The sequence below is a fragment of the Podarcis tiliguerta genome, assembly GCF_965153285.1.
Source record: "Podarcis tiliguerta genome assembly, chromosome: 6".
NCBI lineage: Eukaryota > Metazoa > Chordata > Lepidosauria > Squamata > Lacertidae > Podarcis > Podarcis tiliguerta.
The window spans coordinates 68,106,715-68,124,398 of NC_139539.1; the positions used below are offsets into that span (position 1 = coordinate 68,106,715).

General features: G+C 43.7%; 1 protein-coding gene across 5 annotated transcripts in view; it reads right to left on the reverse strand.

Annotated features, from left to right (window-relative positions):
* The window catches only part of DDAH1 (dimethylarginine dimethylaminohydrolase 1), a 117,019-nt gene that overhangs the window by 37,842 nt on the left and 61,493 nt on the right, over window positions 1-17,684 (reverse strand). The window contains exon 1 of one of the 5 annotated variants that reach the window (XM_083445063.1): window positions 16,809-17,279. The exons of the other annotated variants lie outside the window; for them this stretch is intronic. Coding sequence (XP_083301189.1) covers window positions 16,809-17,117 — 309 coding nt within the window. The 5' untranslated portion in view covers window positions 17,118-17,279. Of the gene's footprint in view, window positions 1-16,808; window positions 17,280-17,684 lie in introns of those variants that run through there. 5 annotated transcript variants of the gene reach the window in all.

The following is a 17,684-nucleotide window of genomic DNA, read 5'->3' on the forward strand; positions in this document are numbered from 1 at the left end:
GGCCTTTGACAGGGCTTGGATATACCCTAATTCAAAATGTGACAGCACCTGTTGGAATCAATTATAAACTTCTGTTAATTGTAACTAACCTGCTTCATCAATTTCAATAGTACTTACAGAAAACTATCTTCCCACTGCATTTTACTGCTTGGTCACTATACCAGTAAGTAGCTGGCTATAATTAAAAGCTGTCATACGGCATCAACGCTAGAAAAAAATATTACAACAACGTTACATCTACCATTCCTTGGCATCTTCCTATTTACCGTATTTTTCGCTCTATAAGACGCACCAGACCATAAGACGCACCTAGTTTTTGGAGGAGGAAAACAAGAAAAAAAATATTCTGAATCTCAGAAGCCAGAACAGCGAGAGGGATCGCTCCGCAGCGAAAACAGCAATCCCTCTTGGTGTTCTGGCTTCTGGGATAGCTGCGCAGCCTGCATTCGCTCCATAAGACGCACACACATTTCCCCTTACTTTTTAGGAGGGAAAAAGTGAGTCTTATAGAGCAAAAAATACGGTAATTTTATTAGAACAAAAGAAGCAGTGGAGAAAAAAAAGTAGAAAAGAAATCCTAACCATCCAAGCTCCACCTTTTACTACAAACAAACTATCAAGATAAATGGAGATCGTTATAATATTGTTAAAGGAATGTTTCAACTGTCAGTTATTCAGCCCAGCCTTAGGACGAGACTGACAGCACTGTCAATCAGCAAAACAGCACAACATCACAAAATAATGGTTTTAGGAATGTTGCAATACCAATGGCAATCAACATAAATGTTTACGATCACAAGCTGCTAGTCACTTGAGTAGAGCTCTCTCCAAGCCGAATATATTCCTGACACCCACAAACCTTAGGACTACCTTGGAGAAGTTATCTGGTCATTTCTGTTTCCTGCCCCCAGATCAGTCCCCTTCCCACAGCGAGGGAGAAATAGATAAAGCACACACACACGCGCGCACACACACACACACACACTACACTTTGCCATGGGCTATATATGAAAACACATATAGCTTGAAGATGAAGTTGGAAAGGGTATTACTTCCAAATTTGTCCTTCACCTCTATGTACTTTTCAATGAAAGGTAACCCCCACGCCCACCTCATGACAAAGGAGCCACTGAGGGAAGGATCAGAGCCTCTGTGGCAACCAGGGGAAGAGTGCCTACAAGTGCCATTCTGGAAATTCCTACACAGTATGGGCTTTGGTGCTGCAGGAAATGGTTATTAAATGAAGGATTCTGAGCAATATTCGTTTAGCAGAGGCAGTCTGGGAGACAGATTTTTTTTAAAAAAATGGTTTGCCATAGGCTTCTGATAAACTGCATAACATAATAACCCAAGAGGTATCAACCTGCCCCCAGTCTAAGCTAACACTTCATGTACAACACTGATGAAGAGTGTGGCACACCAAATCATGAGCATAAAGGTGCTTTGTCCAGTGCCCATTTCCCCTATGGTTTATCCTTTCCCATATATCCAGCTTCTGTGATGTAGTTTTGAATAATGTCTCCTGTGAAAATGCTCAAAAATAAAATGAAATCCCACTGCACAATTGTGTCACAGCTGCAGATTTCGTACAAAACAAAAATCAATTCTGCTAATCTAATCCTTCTCAAGACACCATACCCTCCAACATTTCTCTGGTGAAAATAGGGATGTCATATTCAATTAATTATTATTATTATTATTTAATTAATTATACCATGCCCATCTGACTGGGTTTCCCCAGCTGCTCTGGGTGGCTTCCAACATATATAAAAACATAATTAAACATTAAAAAAAAACCCTTCCCTATACAGGGCTGACTTCAGATGGCTCAAGGGTCGGATAACACTTCATACCCTCCAACATTTCTCTGATGAAAATAGGGACATCCTAAGGAAAAGCAGGACATTCTGGGATAAAATCAGAAACCAGGACAGCGTCTGTAAATCAGGGGCTACTTGGAGGGTCTGAGACACAAGTAGCATTTCAATCCCCATTGTTGTCCAACATTTAACATACAACACATCACATCCAGATTAAAATGTCCTACAAACAGGAGAGGAAGGAACAAGTGAAGTGGCTGCAGGATAAACAGTAGACGTTTTAATAAAACAAAGCCAGATGGCTCAGAAAAGCAAGCTGTGCCACATGCTATAGGGGAAAGCAAAAACCTAGAGGCCATTTCCTTAAAAATGCAAAAAAGATGTCCAGCGACCCACTGCTTTTTACATCTTCAGAGATGCTGCATTCAGCTACATTCCTTGCTCTCTAATAACTAGCAACAGGCAAGCCTCAGAGCTGGCTGACAATCTCAGGAGACAGGATCTTGCAAGAATTTCCTGCTTCTGGTTAGGCCAGACAACAGCAGACACTCTTGTGGTATTTTGGCACTTTCGTTCTGCTCCTTATTTGTCCAGGCCAAAACTCAGTTTCAGTGGAAAATTAAATAGCTTAATTTTTAGGATATTAGAATTTGCTTTCTTCTGCTCTTTTAGCCTTCCTGGTTTACAATGTTATTAAAGGCTACTGTGTTATTAAATTTATGATTTCTGTTTATCATTAAAGACCAGGGAGATGTGTCGCTCGGAGTGCAAAAACACGGCAAATGTTACATAACTGTTATCCTGATTGAAGATACACCATGAGCTCTCAAAGCAAGATTTCTTGGACTTCAGTTAAAGTTAGTTATTACTACACGCTATTGGAACAAGTTAGTCATTACTATCTTAGGTTCCATTGCTTTCAGTGGGACTTCAGTCATAACTAACTTTTGCTGAATTGGGATCTAATGTATCTGAACCATACATTAGCACCTCCAACTACAGATGCCCTGGTCCGTATGCATTTTTACAAACAGGCGTGAGATGCACTCTGTATAAGATCTTTGCAAGTAAAAGCATTTTCTGCATATATATGCATTTGGCAAGGAAGCCAAACCATCACAGATGGTTTTTTTGTGCTGAAAACACTTCAAAATGAATCACGGCCAGCACACATTCAGCATTCTTTATGTAATGGGAGCATCAGCAATGCAGATAACTTCCCTCCTATCTTCTGCTGTGGACATGATGTGATTCTGGGTCCTTTTGTGACCTCAATGTTTTGAGGACATGTGCATGCATGAAAGGGTGTGAGTGAGCATTTCTGTCTGGGATCAGGAAAAGAAATGCACATTGGGTGTTTTCTAAGTACTTAATTTATTGACCATAGAATGCATATTGTGAACAGTTTCACTGTTGGATTAACACCTGGCTAGGTGCTGCCACCTGCCCAGGTACCATAATTTCACTCTTCAAGAACTGGTGATGCTATACCAGCTATTTCTGGCAAGGGAAGGGAGAAAATCTGTATCAGAGGATGGGAACTGGAGGGAGCACACATCCTCAAGGATAGCAACTGCTCTGCAAAGCATCATTTGTAGGGAGTTATATTTAAGTGCCCACCAAAGGGAGTCGTCTGCCACACTGCCAGCCCCGGGCTTCACTCCCCTCTCTGGGATATCTGGAAGAGCAGGCGCCATCCTTACCTAAAGCTTTGCAATCTTCTCCATGCTGGTTTTTCTAAGTGAATTAACTGGCAACTGAAGTGAGAGGGATTGAGTGACCATGTAGGCATTGATTTCATGTGTTTCTGGTTCTGAAAGTTCTAGTAATTTGCCTACTAGGGTCTGGCCTGGTCCACAGTCCAAGACATTGGGCCCTGGAAGCATTCCTACAAGTTGGTGCCCTTTGTCATGTCTTGCATTCCCTCCCAAACCCCACTGTGATCAAAATTGGGACGTTTGTTATTTGGTCCTCAGCCAGCTGATTCATGAGAGGCAAAAAATTGCAGCTTTTGGTTGGGTGCTCTGGCGCGAGCCACCCGACTCATACCAGAACGCCCAACACCCAAAATAGGGGGACATTCCAGGATCCAATCAGAAGCCAGGATGGCTTGTGCAATTCTGGAATGCCCCACTCAAATCGGGACTGTTAAGAGGTATGGGCTTGGGGCCGCCAGAGTCACATCAATAGAGTTTGTACAATTACAGAGGGAAGAGTATTCTATGCACGCATTGGGTATATGTAGTTTATTTATTCTTTTCCTATACATGAGGAAAGAGCTAAGCGGTCCCTCTTCCTTCCCCCCACCCCCATTCTACTCTTCTGCTTCAAACTGCAACTTCAGCAACCTGGCGTTCTGTAGTCTGGAACATTTGGATATGATTTTCCAGCACAAAGTCCCAAAGCATTACCGTACTTGTTTAGTAATGCAGTAACAATCATTAACAAAACAACCTTTGAATCTTGAATTAGGGTTGTCATGTGAAATGTGAAAATCCGGACACAAAGGTTTTTGAGCTAAAGATCTACACTTCACCTAAATCTACACTTCCGGCATGGGATTTTCCTGGACATTCAGTGATTTCCGCCCGGACACAGTTTCTGACAGCCAAATTCTGGCTATGTCCAAGAAATTCCAGATGTATGGCAACCCTACTTGAATACAACAGATTTTCAGTTAGCAATGAGAATTAGCTGCAAACATTATAACAGACTCCTTTAAACATATTTCATACATCACTCTGGAAGGCATAATAATGTTTTATTTAAAATCATATCCCCGTTCTTAGTTTTTCCATTTCAGGTCTCAGGCAAAATGAGTAGAGATATGTTTGTTTTGTTTCCTACCCCACCCCCCAATCAGGGTCTTCTGTTGCCCCCCCCAAGCTTTCACTTAATCTAGCTCCCTTTTTTTGTAGAGATTATGCAAAGCTTTGCCACAGTCAAATGTCCCATAGCTTTTGTTAGATCAATGTTTTATGAAGAAACCCTTGGACATCTAATAAAATATTTAACATTATGCCAGAAAGCATAATTAACATGGTTACTTGTACAAATTATTTTCTTTCCTCCACAAACATGACAGAAACTCATTATTTAATTACCTTTTCAAAAAGCTTCTGGCTCAGGCAGCTCCATTTTTGCTGAATTTTCCCTTTCTCCTGAATGCTAGTCTTTCACTTCATACCAGAGATTCAACCACAAAATTAGGCCTGATATCTGATGACACATTTTCTTAAGCAGATAACCTTGAGCGCCCCAAGGTTAGTAACCTTGATTGCGCTATTCATATAGTACATTGTCAAAACGCCTTGCCAAATGTTCATATTTCATGGGTGAATAAATACAGGCTAACTTAGAAGGGTGAAATGGCTAATAGACTGTATCATGTTAACCATATTCTTGCCACTTTTTCTTCTTCTTTACAAGGTTCTCAAAATGCATTTTTTAACACAACAAACAGTTACTTTTCAGTCACATTTTTAAAAGGAGCACAGCCCAAAATTCAGGATGTCATCAATCACATACTACCTTAAAAAAACAAAAAATCTCTTGCCTAAAATCTTTGTTACAAAACCAAACTGGATAAAGGATATGTCGTCATGTTAAGTCTGCAATCTTCAAATCAAATTATTGGTATACTCAATCAGCTATTGATTTAATCATAGATTAACCTCCTACACAGTAATTACAGGAGCTGAGAACAAGTGGACTTGTAGCATCAAACTGACCATTATTTTGTAAGCTACATGGCCAGTTGTACTACCTTCATTGCACCAAACTCGATGAGAAGAAACTCAAAGACAACACATTATCTGAGAATAAACCCCACTGAATTGAGCAGGACTTACTCCTGGGTAGACTTGGCTAGGATTATATATATAGGCAGCATAGCTCTATCAATCTAGAATGGCATTGGACCAGTGCACTTAGGTCCAAATTACATTGCAGAAGGCCTGAATATGGGTTTCAGTTGATACGTTTACTGAAAGCTGGATGTTGTTTATTACGCACTAGAAGAGTAAATGTTAGAATAAGGTGAAATCTGATGTTCTCTTTTCCATGCTATAGCTGCTCTTTCCTGCACATTTTCCTTCAGTATTTTTATTATTATTGAACAGCAATGGAAGAATTCATTGTAGCACTATGACAATCACTCCATCAATGCAAGAATTTCAGCTCGCCTGATGGAACAATGTCTCCTTTTCTCCTTCCTGCTATAGTGGAGGTTCTCTCACTCTGAGCCAATTTGGGGGGGCATGGGGAGGATAGGGTGGAAACCTTGTTGCTCTAGTGACTAGTCCTTGTGCAAGTTTCCACCAGTGGGGCTTGTTAGTTTAATGAGTTCACAAAGACCAACCAACAAAAAAACTTTATGTAGAAAATCTCAGTTTCACCATGTATGACGGCCTGAGAATGCTTACAGTTCGTTAAAGTAATTATAATTACGTTGGCCTTCTCTGAGAGAAGAGCAGAAGAAACATTGCTTCGAAAACAGGTTGTATATCAATGAGCTGTCCTTCATTTTCCCTTTTTGTATTCAGGCATTCACAGCACGTGATAAAAAAACAAACACGTACCTTGTCAGATGTGATGATTGTGTGTATGTAGAATTAGGTGTGCAGAAAAAGGTCAGCTGGGCTTTGTGGAGACAGATACCTAATTCTACACACACACACACACACACACACACACACACACACACACACACTGCATCCAAAAGGATGCACCATAGGTATACATATTCAAGTACAAAAATAAAGGGAACCAACCAAGTAAATATTAGATGGAAGACACATGGATATTCAAGTACTTCACTTTTCCCCTGTTCTAAACAAAAAACCAAAAACCCATCATCCCACTCAAGCTATTGAGCACTTTTCCTTCTATGCTTCATCTCCAAGCTCCTGGCATGTGCTACCTAACAACCACTGTCCAAACTCTCTTTCCTGCAGCTGTCCTTTGACACACAACCCTTCAAAATAGCTTTTTACCCCTGCATCCCACAAAAAACTGCCCTCATGGAAATTACAGAGGATCTGTCCACCATAAGCCGTAAGCCCCTGGTAGTGGGGACCTATGATACTTGTTCTTTCTAAAGGGAGAATATAGATGATGCTATGTAAATGCAAACAAGTAAATTAGACACTCAGTCCTCCCTTGCTATGAATGAACAACGCCCAAACACACACCTGCGCAAAACACACACAGGATCAATAACCCCCAAAAGGACAAATAAGAGATACAAGGCCTGAAGGAAGTGTGAAGCAAGCCCAAAGACCAATAAAAGAGGCAGTGTTCAGTTAACACATGGATAGGCAAACTAAGTCCTCGGGGCTGGATCCGGCCCAATCACCTTCTAAATCTGGCCTGCAGACGGTCTGGGAATCAGTGTGCTTTTGCATGAGTAGTATGTGTCCTTTTATTTAAAATATATCTCTGGGTTATTTGAGAGGCCTGCCTGCTGTTTTACATGAGTAGAATGTGTCATTTTATTTAAAATGCATCATCTCTGGGTTATTTGCGGGGCATAGGAATTGGTTCATTCCCCCCCCCCAAATATAGTCCGGCCCACCACAAAGTCTGAGGGACAGTGGACTAGCCCCCCTGCTGAAAAAGTCTGCTGGCTCCTGATGTTAACAACTAGTTAGCCAGAGCCAACAGCCACATAGCACAAAGGCATTGTTCTAGCATTCGGTTGCGGAGCTTCATGCTCTGTCACCGGGGGTGGAGAGCAGGCAGGGGCGGGGCTGGCGCACATCCTAGGGGCGGGGTGTGCTGCCCGCAGGGGTGTGGCACGCTGCCTGCGGGGGCGGGGCACCCAGCACGGGTGGGAGGGAAGCCACGATGGCACCCTGTCGTGATCATGCTGCTGGGGGCAGGGCTCTTCCCCCACACTCCCTCCGCCAGTGAGCCTGAGCCTCTCCAGCCCCACACAGGACATAGCTGTAAGGCCATCACTGTTACCTCAGGAATTGGTCTACTTGTCAGTGTTAGCTTGCGTACAGGTATCCTTTTCTCCATGCAGAGGACTTCTGCATCTTGTAGGTTGGGGGGGGGGGGAGTGAGACTCTGTTACACTCCTGATTATATCATAGGGAGTGTGACAGGGTTTGGAATGAACTGAGCCATTTTCCAAGGTTCCCCCTGCCCTGCAGGTTTTTCTAGGCTGGTATGTACCATTGCTGCTTTTTAAATGGTTTTAGAAGCCTGCCTCCTAGCTGAGACAGGGAAAAGAGCAAGAGCATAGTAATGTCTAAATGCAACAGAGGGGGAAATAGAGACACACACATTCCACCAAGTGTACATACTGGTATACTTAAGCTTGGACATAAATACTGCAAAGTGATAATAGAAAATTTCAGCCTGAGTTTGCATCTCTTGGGTTTGATCTACTGTAAAGTGCTAATTCCCCGTGGAACTACTGATGGACCACAGCCAATTGTGCAGCAGAGAGTCTATTTTAAATGATCTGCCAGTGACTGGAGCTACTGCTGCTACTAATGTGAAATGTAAAGAAGTTAATTATTCTAATTAATGATAGGGAAGTTAGCATATGGCCAACACTTCCATTAGTTTTTTTTTCTTTCTTATTAACAACCTTATTCTTAATCATCTCTTGGCACAGAGCTTTCAGGACATATGATAAACTTCACAAACTGCATCACACATATCACAGTTCTGAGCAGTACTACTTAATCCATTTAAAGCTGTCCTCAGAATGGATGCTTCCTAGTACAGCACCAAAGGAAAGGCTGCAGAGCCTGAGTTGAGGTTCTTGGGTCCACTTCTTCTCTTTTCCCTCATGGGACCCTACTAGCACTCAAAAAACCCCTAAATGTTGAAGGTTTGGCATACGCAATTTAAGCTTGCAGCTCACCTAAGAATCTCCATCTTTAGTAAAGGCTATTAGAACAGAAACAGAGCACCCTGGTCCCACCAGGTGAGTTCAAATCTGGAACCAGTGTATCTGGACCTGCAGCCTCAAAAGGATTGAAGTTAGGTGGGACCTGATGAGATCTGCCTTTTCAAATTACATAAACGATCATGCAACACTTATAATCTGCATTATATGGAAATGTTTTCTTTAGAACATGTTATAATACAAATTATGTTAACACCATCCACTTGAAGTCAACTCTACTGTTTCCCCCCCCTCTTTGCACTCCTCTTCATCACAAAACCAGGTAAGAAGTCCAACATGTTATGGGGGAAAGGAGAAAAAAACATGTTTTTAGCAGTCAATGTTTCAAATAACATATCCAGTTATACAATACAAACAATGTGTGCATATAGCAGAATAATGAAATTGTCATCTACTAATTTGGGTCTCTCACCCAGAATCACTTAATACATTGTTTGTGTCACACTTAAATAAGGTTTGCCATATTTCAGAAACTAAAAACCAGGACACCCCAAAAGTTGTTGAGCATTTTTAAGGAGCTTTTCTTTAGACAAACCCCAAAGCTTCTCTCTCTCTTTCTTTTTACAAAAATGCCCCCAAAAACCCCCACGATTTTTCGATTAACTTTCCTAAGATTCAGGACAAAGCACCACCTTTTGGAAATCCCGCCCCCCCTCGAACATCAAGTCCGCCTTTGAAATCCCAGTGTTGTAACCACAGGCAGACTAACTTGAGAGTAAGCACCACTGAACTCAATAGGCCTTGCTTCTGAGTAGGATCAGGCTGTAAAAGTGGTAATGGCATGGGGGGTGGGCTTCACCCCTTTGGAGTGCTTAGCTTTTCCATAGGTTATTGGACATTTTGGAATTGGGCTGCTGTTCAAATTAACAGAGAACCAAAGGTGTAACGGTGCATATATAATAACAGCATATCCTGTTTCCTTTTTAGTGAGACTCCTTGATATTGAACTGATATTGCATCTGTATATACACAATAGAGCTGCCAACCAATCACAAAATTTTAAGCGGATAAATCATCTTCCTTGAAACAGATTAAACCAACCAATTTCATTTAAATAAAATCTGCAGATTTCAGAACTGAAAAACATGGACAAATTTTTACAGGAATTGCTGTAAAATTGCTGCCTTTGATCAACATGACAACCTACACCACAGGACTCATCAGGGTTTGGCTCCAGTCAAATCTGGTCTATCTGTTGTCTAACCCAAGAACCATCAATTAATTCATTTACTTTAAATATTTATACCTGCCTTTCGACTAAATAATCTCCAAGCGGCTTAAACAATGCCAAAACTCCTCTGTCGACTGGACTCTTTTTCTTTTATATCACTCCTCACTATCACTATAGTTGTTGCTCTCTCCAGTTGCAACGGTTGAAAACAAGACCTTCAGTCTCAGTACTATAGCAGAATTGTCATGAATTGTGGGTAAAAAAACCCTTGGTGTAAGTTCAGACAAACAGATTTCCCTTTCTCCAATGGACACAGACTACTGTATTTTTCGCTCTATAAGACGCACCAGACCATAAGACGCACCTAGTTTTCGGAGGGGGAAAACAAGAAAAAAAAATATTCTGAATCTCAGAAGCCAGAACAACAAGACGGATCGCTGCGCAGCGAAAGCTATCGCTGGCTTCTGGGATAGCTGCACAGCCTGCATTCGCTCCATAAGACGCACACACATTTCCCCTTACTTTTTAGGAGGGAAAAAGTGAGTCTTATAGAGCAAAAAATACGGTATTTATATTGTCCAGACAACCTGTTTCCACTAGAATCGTTCAGCTTGGTGATTGCAACCTGTGTTCCACTATGGGCAAAATGTTTGTTTGAGAATGCCCTAAGAAAAGAGGGTGGGTGCTTCTGTCGCAAGCACAAACTGAAATTCAGCACACCCTACATTCAACCTTCTTTGCAGAGCAAGTTTCTATTGTCAACTGTTTCACAGATGAGAAAGTAAGTAGAATGGAGACAGCAACATTCCCAAATAACCCTGACCCAAGAAAATGCTTAAAAGGGAATTTGAAGCCTTTGATTTCTAGGTCCAAGTCCATCACTTGGTCCGATGAATACGCTTTAGCACTTAGCCAGCAGTTTACTTTCCATTAATTTATTACCTAAAAGTTAGCCTTTAAAAGAAAGCAGCAACTTCACTAACTGAACTTGGTACACACTGAACTTTATGCATGTTACTATTTGCGTGGTGCTTTTCAATTTGTTACCAACATCTCCCATCTCCACTGGACACCCATAAGTAGTGGTTTGGCAAAAGCCAAAAGCCAAGCAGGTTTGGCAAAAGCCAAATGCCAGATAAGATTTAAATTTTTAAATCAGTCGTTTCCGAATATAAGGCTCCCACTGCAACAATAAATCACTTGCAACTGTTTATTAAATGCCAGTCTGATGATAATAATAATAATAATAATAATAATAATAATAATAATAAAGTCTCATTTTCCCACTGTGCAGGAACTTGGTGGGATGCAGAACGGATTGAAATACCCTTGAATATCCTAGTTGCGCTAATCTAATCAAACATAAATCTAATACTTTTAATTTACATTTTAAACATGAAAAATAATGAATCTCTTGCTACAATATATGCATGCTCTGCTATCTTACAAAGAAACTAGGTTAATACATCACGGCAATTTAATTACAGGAAGGTTATTCTTAATGCTCTGGAAAACTCATTGCTCCTCCCTCCTTTTCACTCGCTTCCCTCTAGTTTGTGGCAACAATAGGCGAGAAGAGGGAGCCACAATTTTGTTGTTGTTGCTTCTCTTTGCTGCTCAGTTATAAGCACCATTGTCCAACTTATTCCCTAGTGTTGTTTGAGTTGCTGTTGTTACATTTATGTCCTAGCTTTTCTCCAAAGAGCTCAAGGTGGCACATACACAATTCTCCCCGCTTCCATTTTTCTCCTCACAACAACTCTGAGGTAGGTTAGGCTAAGAGAGAGAGAGAGAGAGAGAGAGTGACTGGCCCAAGGTCACCCAGTGAGCTTCATGGCTGAGTGGGGATTTGAACCCTGGTCTCCCAGGTCCTAGTCCAGCACTCTAACCACTACACCACACTGGTGAGTAGAGGAGGGAGGTCAGTAACAGATACAGGAAATCTGCACCCTTTAACAGATCTTACATGCTCCAGAGAACTATATCCAAACCTACGATGGAATCCAGCGCTTCCTGAAAATTCTCAGATCAGATCTGAGGAAAACTTTCTGACCTGTTATTGGATGCAGATTCTTTACCCTTACACCTAAAAATGTTGTATGTTGATGAGTGAACATAATAAAGGTAAAGGGACCCCTGACCATTAGGTCCAGTCGTGACTGACTCTGGGGTTGCAGCGCTCATCTTGCTTTATTGGCCAAGGGAGCCAGCGTACAGTTTCCGGGTCATGTGGCCAGCATGACTAAGCCGCTTCTGGCGAACCAGAGCAGCACACGGAAGCGCCATTTACCTTCCCGCCAGAGCGGTACCTATTTATCTACTTGCACTTTGATGTGCTTTCGAACTGCTAGGTTGGCAGGAGCAGGGACCGAGCAACGGGAGCTCACCCTGTCACAGGGATTCGAACCGCTGACCTTCTGATCGGCAAGACCTAGGCTCTGTGGTTTAACCCACAGCACCACCCACGTCCGATGCGTGAACATATCCCACCTTAAATGGAGTTAATCTAACCCTCGCATTTCTGCATGAATCACATTTCTGGGGTACCTGCTGATCGGAAGAAGGAAAACCCAAGATCAGTGACTCATGCAGAGGTGTAGCAGGCAGCCCCTCATGGCAATGAGAATTCTACCACTTTGTGCTTTAATAGTGAATGAATGACCCAATATGATATGGCAAAATTACCTACTCCTAGTGGAGGCTGTTGGAATATAGGCAAGCACAGAACAGAAATGCAGCGGACAGCATTGTATGTGTTGGGGGCTGTTGTTGTGGTGGTGGTGTATTTTGGGTTCAGAGGAGCATTTAATTATATAATTAATGTATTTCTCACTGCAACTACTTCCTTTTATTTATTTATTCCAAGCAGTCTCCTGAAACATATTGCTATGCACCAGGACAGAGTTTGGAAATTACTGATATAACCACATCCTACTAAAATCACAGACACATCCATGCAAATATGTGCTGAAGATTTCCATAGTACCTAAGCGCATTTAACTTCATACATGCAATACATTTATTTCCCAATATACAGTAATCAGTACTCCATGGTAGATTTTTGTTGTATTTAGCAGCCTGGTCCCCCCCCCCCCCCCTTTTAGCTGCTAATCCATTTCAGCCATTTCCCAAATCAGACTCTGCTGACTGCTTTTATTTCATTTTCTGGCTCACTGATCTTATCCCTGCCTGTCTGAATGGATTGCAGAGGTGGTTCTTGACATGACTGTCTTCCGTCCTGGAAACCAATTACAACTCATGGGCTGTATGAGAAAATTTAACAGGGCAGAATATAATGTACTTGGATTTCATGTTAATAAAACATTGCTGAAAACAAAAGCAAACTTTAGGTCGCGTATTATCATCATCATTTAAAACTTAGAACTCAGGTTCTGCCCAAACTGTCTACTCCAGTGGCTCTGAAACTGAGGTCTAAAAATCACACATCTCCACAAGATTATGGAAGAAGAAATGGAAATATGTATTCGTATATACAAACAAATCAACAAAGCTTATATAGAGGGGGGCGCAGTTTGTAAATATATATATCTCAATAGTTTGAGCATTCTTCCTATATAAAGTGCAAATATACATTTGAAGATTACACATTGGAAGAACACTGACTTTTTCTTTGTTTGTGGCTAAGGTAGAGGAAAGAGACTGGGAGAGAAAAAAATATTGCCAGCCCCCACACTTGGGCTCCCAATAGTCTCTCATCTGTCTGCAAAGTTCTACAGCTGCAGCAGAACCAGCTGGAAGCGTGGTGGTGGCTGAGAGGGCTCTGGGCAGCCAAGCACCATCTGCCCATAGATCTAAAAAAGCAAGATTGCTGCAGTGCAGTGAACGGCACCGCAGGAAAACACCAAAGAGGTCCGTCCCTTTTGGGTTTCCACTTCAGAGTCCTCACACCTGCTTATTTATTCAGTGTTCCTGAGGCATTGTTAAAAGAGATTTGTCTTTGCTTTTGTCTGGCTGATAGGGATGCTCTCTGTGAAGTGGTGGGAATCAAGAGTGTTGGTGGCTGCATCTGCCTCCCTACTGGGTGAGCATCTGCCTGTGGGAAGGGATTGGGCTCTCTAGGTTAAGAAGGTGGCAAAGAGTGTTTGTATTGCTCCAGGTGAGAGATGGGGTTGAAATGAATAAGTTATTAGTTTGCTTTTTTCTGCTGTTATTGAGCTGTTCTTATTGAGTGGACCTAATTCTTTGCACAGGACTCTTGGTGAGTTGAACGTTGGAAGGTTTTTTTTAATTTATTGAAGTGTGAATTGAATGGATAGAATGATGTTGGGGTTGTTGAGTTGGTTGATGAGTTATTGGATATGTGGAGGTTGTATGGTTAGATTAGCGTTGTGTAATTACTGTGCAGGTGAATAATTTTGGAGACTGTGGGATGGATTCAACTAACCCGGTACACTAGTGGATGTCAGTTGCAAGGTCTTCCTCGATGGCAATGGGGCTTTCCTTCCCTCTCCCACGCTGGAGGGTCAGGAGAACCCCCAGAAGAGTATGCAGGAAGGAGAGGAAGGATCATTCTAACAGCAGCAGAAATGCCAAAAAAACGAGAAGTGTGTGCTGCTAAAATCCTTCCAGTACAGTGGTACCTCAGGTTACAAACGCTTCAGGTTACAGACTCTGCTAACCCGGAAGTAGTACCTCGGGTTAAGAACTTTACTTCAGGATGAGAACAAAAATCACATGCCGGCGGTGCGGCAGCAGCGGGAGGCCCCATTAGCTAAAGTGGTACCTCACCTTAAGAACAGTTTCAGGTTCAGAACGGACCTCCAGAACAAATTAAGTTCTTAACCAGAGGTACCACTGTATTATTTTGTATTATCATTCAAATTTTCTAGACAAAATATACTGCAATTAAGTTTCATAAATAATTTACTTTTGTGATTATTTATTCATGCATATAGTTTTATTTGTTGTTGCTTAATTATGTTATTTAAAATGTGGGATTAATTATTATTATCAGTGGTAGCTGCAGGATGGTTTAGATTTGAATGTGGACTATATATGGGGGCATTTTACACCAATACTTTTTTGTTGGGATATGTTGAAATAGCAAACTGTATGTAAAGTAGAGAGCAACTGAAACTATTGCTGAGCTGGTAGAGAGAAGGCTGGATTAGACTTGCTCAGGTTTCCTTAATGAACTGGCCTTCTGCCAGGTCACTGACTGTGCAGGTGAGTGGAAGAGTTGTCAGTGGGCAAAAGACCCCAAAACGGGACATTTCAAAGGTGGGGAGAGATGGGACTGAGCTGGCCCAGGATCCACTGGATTCCCAAGCCAGTCTCACCACAATTGGGCAATGCCATCAGGTCCACATCAGGCTTGGCCATCTTGCCCCTGACCTTCCGCTGCTGGTTGTGTGAGCTGTAGAGCTGCAGATGCAGCAATAGCTCTGCCGCTTTGCAAAGCCCTGGCAGCACGATGTGCATGTGCGAGTTTGGATTGTGCCCTAAATAAAAACGGATGGAACTTATGCATGGAATGTTGAATGTTTACATGTGGACTTCACCACTTTGTCCAGGATAAATTCAATTTCTATCAGAGTCTTTTTGCAGCAGAAAGAAATGTCTGAGACTTTGTGATCTCTCACCTGAAAGAGAGCAGAGCATGGCAGCCCTGCACTCACCTGAGAGCAAGACCCACTGAACACAATGGGACTCTCTCCAAAGTAATCATGCGCTGACTTGTGCTGTAAGATTTCATTTAAATTACCAGTGGCATGAAACCTGTTGGGAAAACTGAACCAAGCTACAGATTTTTAGGAAGAAACACCAAAAGGAAATATATACTGGTGTGGAAGGCTAAGCAACTATTCACCTAATGAAGTGAATGGGGATACTTCGCTCCCCACAAAGATGCCTATACATCAGTGTGAAAGATGTCTTCTACGTTCTGCTGTTCTTCCAAAGGCACATGCACCTGTGCTTTAAATAACCTACTCGGAATACAAAGATATATCTTCAAGCAATATTCATGACCAACTTTTCCACAGTGCATGGAAGTGTACCTTTTATTCCTTGCACCTGTGAAGTTTCCTGTGGTTGTTGTTTCTAATTATTCCTGGCAAAAGTGATGAGCATCACTCTTGATCTGGCTTCATTAAAAACAAACCTGCTGTGGTTTTATTTGGAGCCATTACTACTTCTGAAAAGAACCTGCCCATTTATTTATTTTTTTAAAAAGCTGTCCCTTCTAAAATTGCGGGCAGGGTAGAAGACACAAAGAAAGGAACGAGATTATCTTTTCAGTCCAGCCAATTATTTCTAAAGCAAGCACCCTGCCAGAACGCATCTGTGTGCCCCACGACTGAAAACTGATTCATGCTCCCACCCCCCAAAAACCCTCATTCAGATCTACTTTTTCTCCCAATCTGCAATATTGTGCTGGCTTGGTGAAAGACGGGCGAGGATGGGGAGGCTTCAGAGTTCACGAGGAACGAGAGAGGAGGCTGCCTTGGTGCTGAGCATCTTCTTCCTCCAGCATCTCTCCCTCCTTCCAGCACAGCCGGCCACGCCTTACAGTACCGCACTCCCCACACCCAGCGCGCGGGGAGGCGGCGGCAGCCTGCTGCGCCCAGGAGCCCCTCGCTCCGCGCAGGGCGCGCTTCCCACCCCGACCTTCCCCTTCAGGTCCGGCTGAGAGGAAAGCGCAGCCTGCCAACGCTCTGCCGGCCCATCCCAAGATGCTGCCGCCCCCACCAAGGCGCTTCTTCTCCCACCCAACCCGCTTTCCCGCTCTCCACACTCCTTTGGCCACGGTGGGAAGTTGCAGCGGCCCCCGCCCTAGAGGTGGCGGTGGGGGGAGTCACACTCACACAGGCGCCCCCTCCCGCTCCCTCCCTCCTCAGTCGCCCCCTCACAGCGCGCCCCGCCCCGGTACCTCTTTCCTCCTGCTGGGTGCGCCCGGGCGCGTGAGGAGAGCCGTCTCCTCGCACACGACGGCCACGTCCTCGACGAAGACGCAGTCGGGCAAGCTCTCGTCGGCGGGCAGCTCGAGCACCTGCAGCCCCAGCTTGCTCTTCAGCACCCCGACGTAGAGCTGGTGCTCGCGCTCGGCGCGCGCCAAGTCCACCTCCTTGCCCTTCTCCCGCCTCAGCGCCTGCTGGCACAGGGACTCGGGCAGAGCCCGCACCAAGGCGTGCGTGCAGCGCCCGAAGGCGGAGGCGCCGCCGCCGCCCAGCCCTGCCATGTTGGGGAGAGCGAGAGAGAGGAAGAGGAGGAAGAAGAAGAGGGCAGCCGCGGCAAGAGCAAGGAGGCACCACCACAGCCCGCCTTCTCGTCTGGCTCCGGCGCTGCCAAGCTTCCCCCCACCTCTCCTCCGCTTTCCCTCCCACCACCAGCTGAAGCGCCCTCCCCACCGCCTCAGAATAGGAGGAGGTGGGCGAGCGCCAGGAGCCGAGGCCGCTTCGGATTGGCCACGCTAGCCTCATCGCAGTCCTGCATCCCGGGGACCGTCCATTGGCTGGGCGCTTTGGTCGGGGCGTCCGATTGGCTCGAGGCAGCAGAAATTACCTGTGCGCTGATTTACAACCTTGGGGAAACCTTGGCCTTGGACATACCCGCCAACCGCCTCTGTCCAAGGGACCCGTTCTGAAACACCAGCAACAGCAATAGGAGAGTGTGAGCGCGGAATAAGCTTCTACCTGATAACCGGGTACAGAATGCAGAAAACGTTAGGTATGTTTTCCCCACCAAGTTTTCACATAGGTTCTCCAGCAGAAGACAGCTTAGGCTGGAACCAGACTTAGTAGTGTTC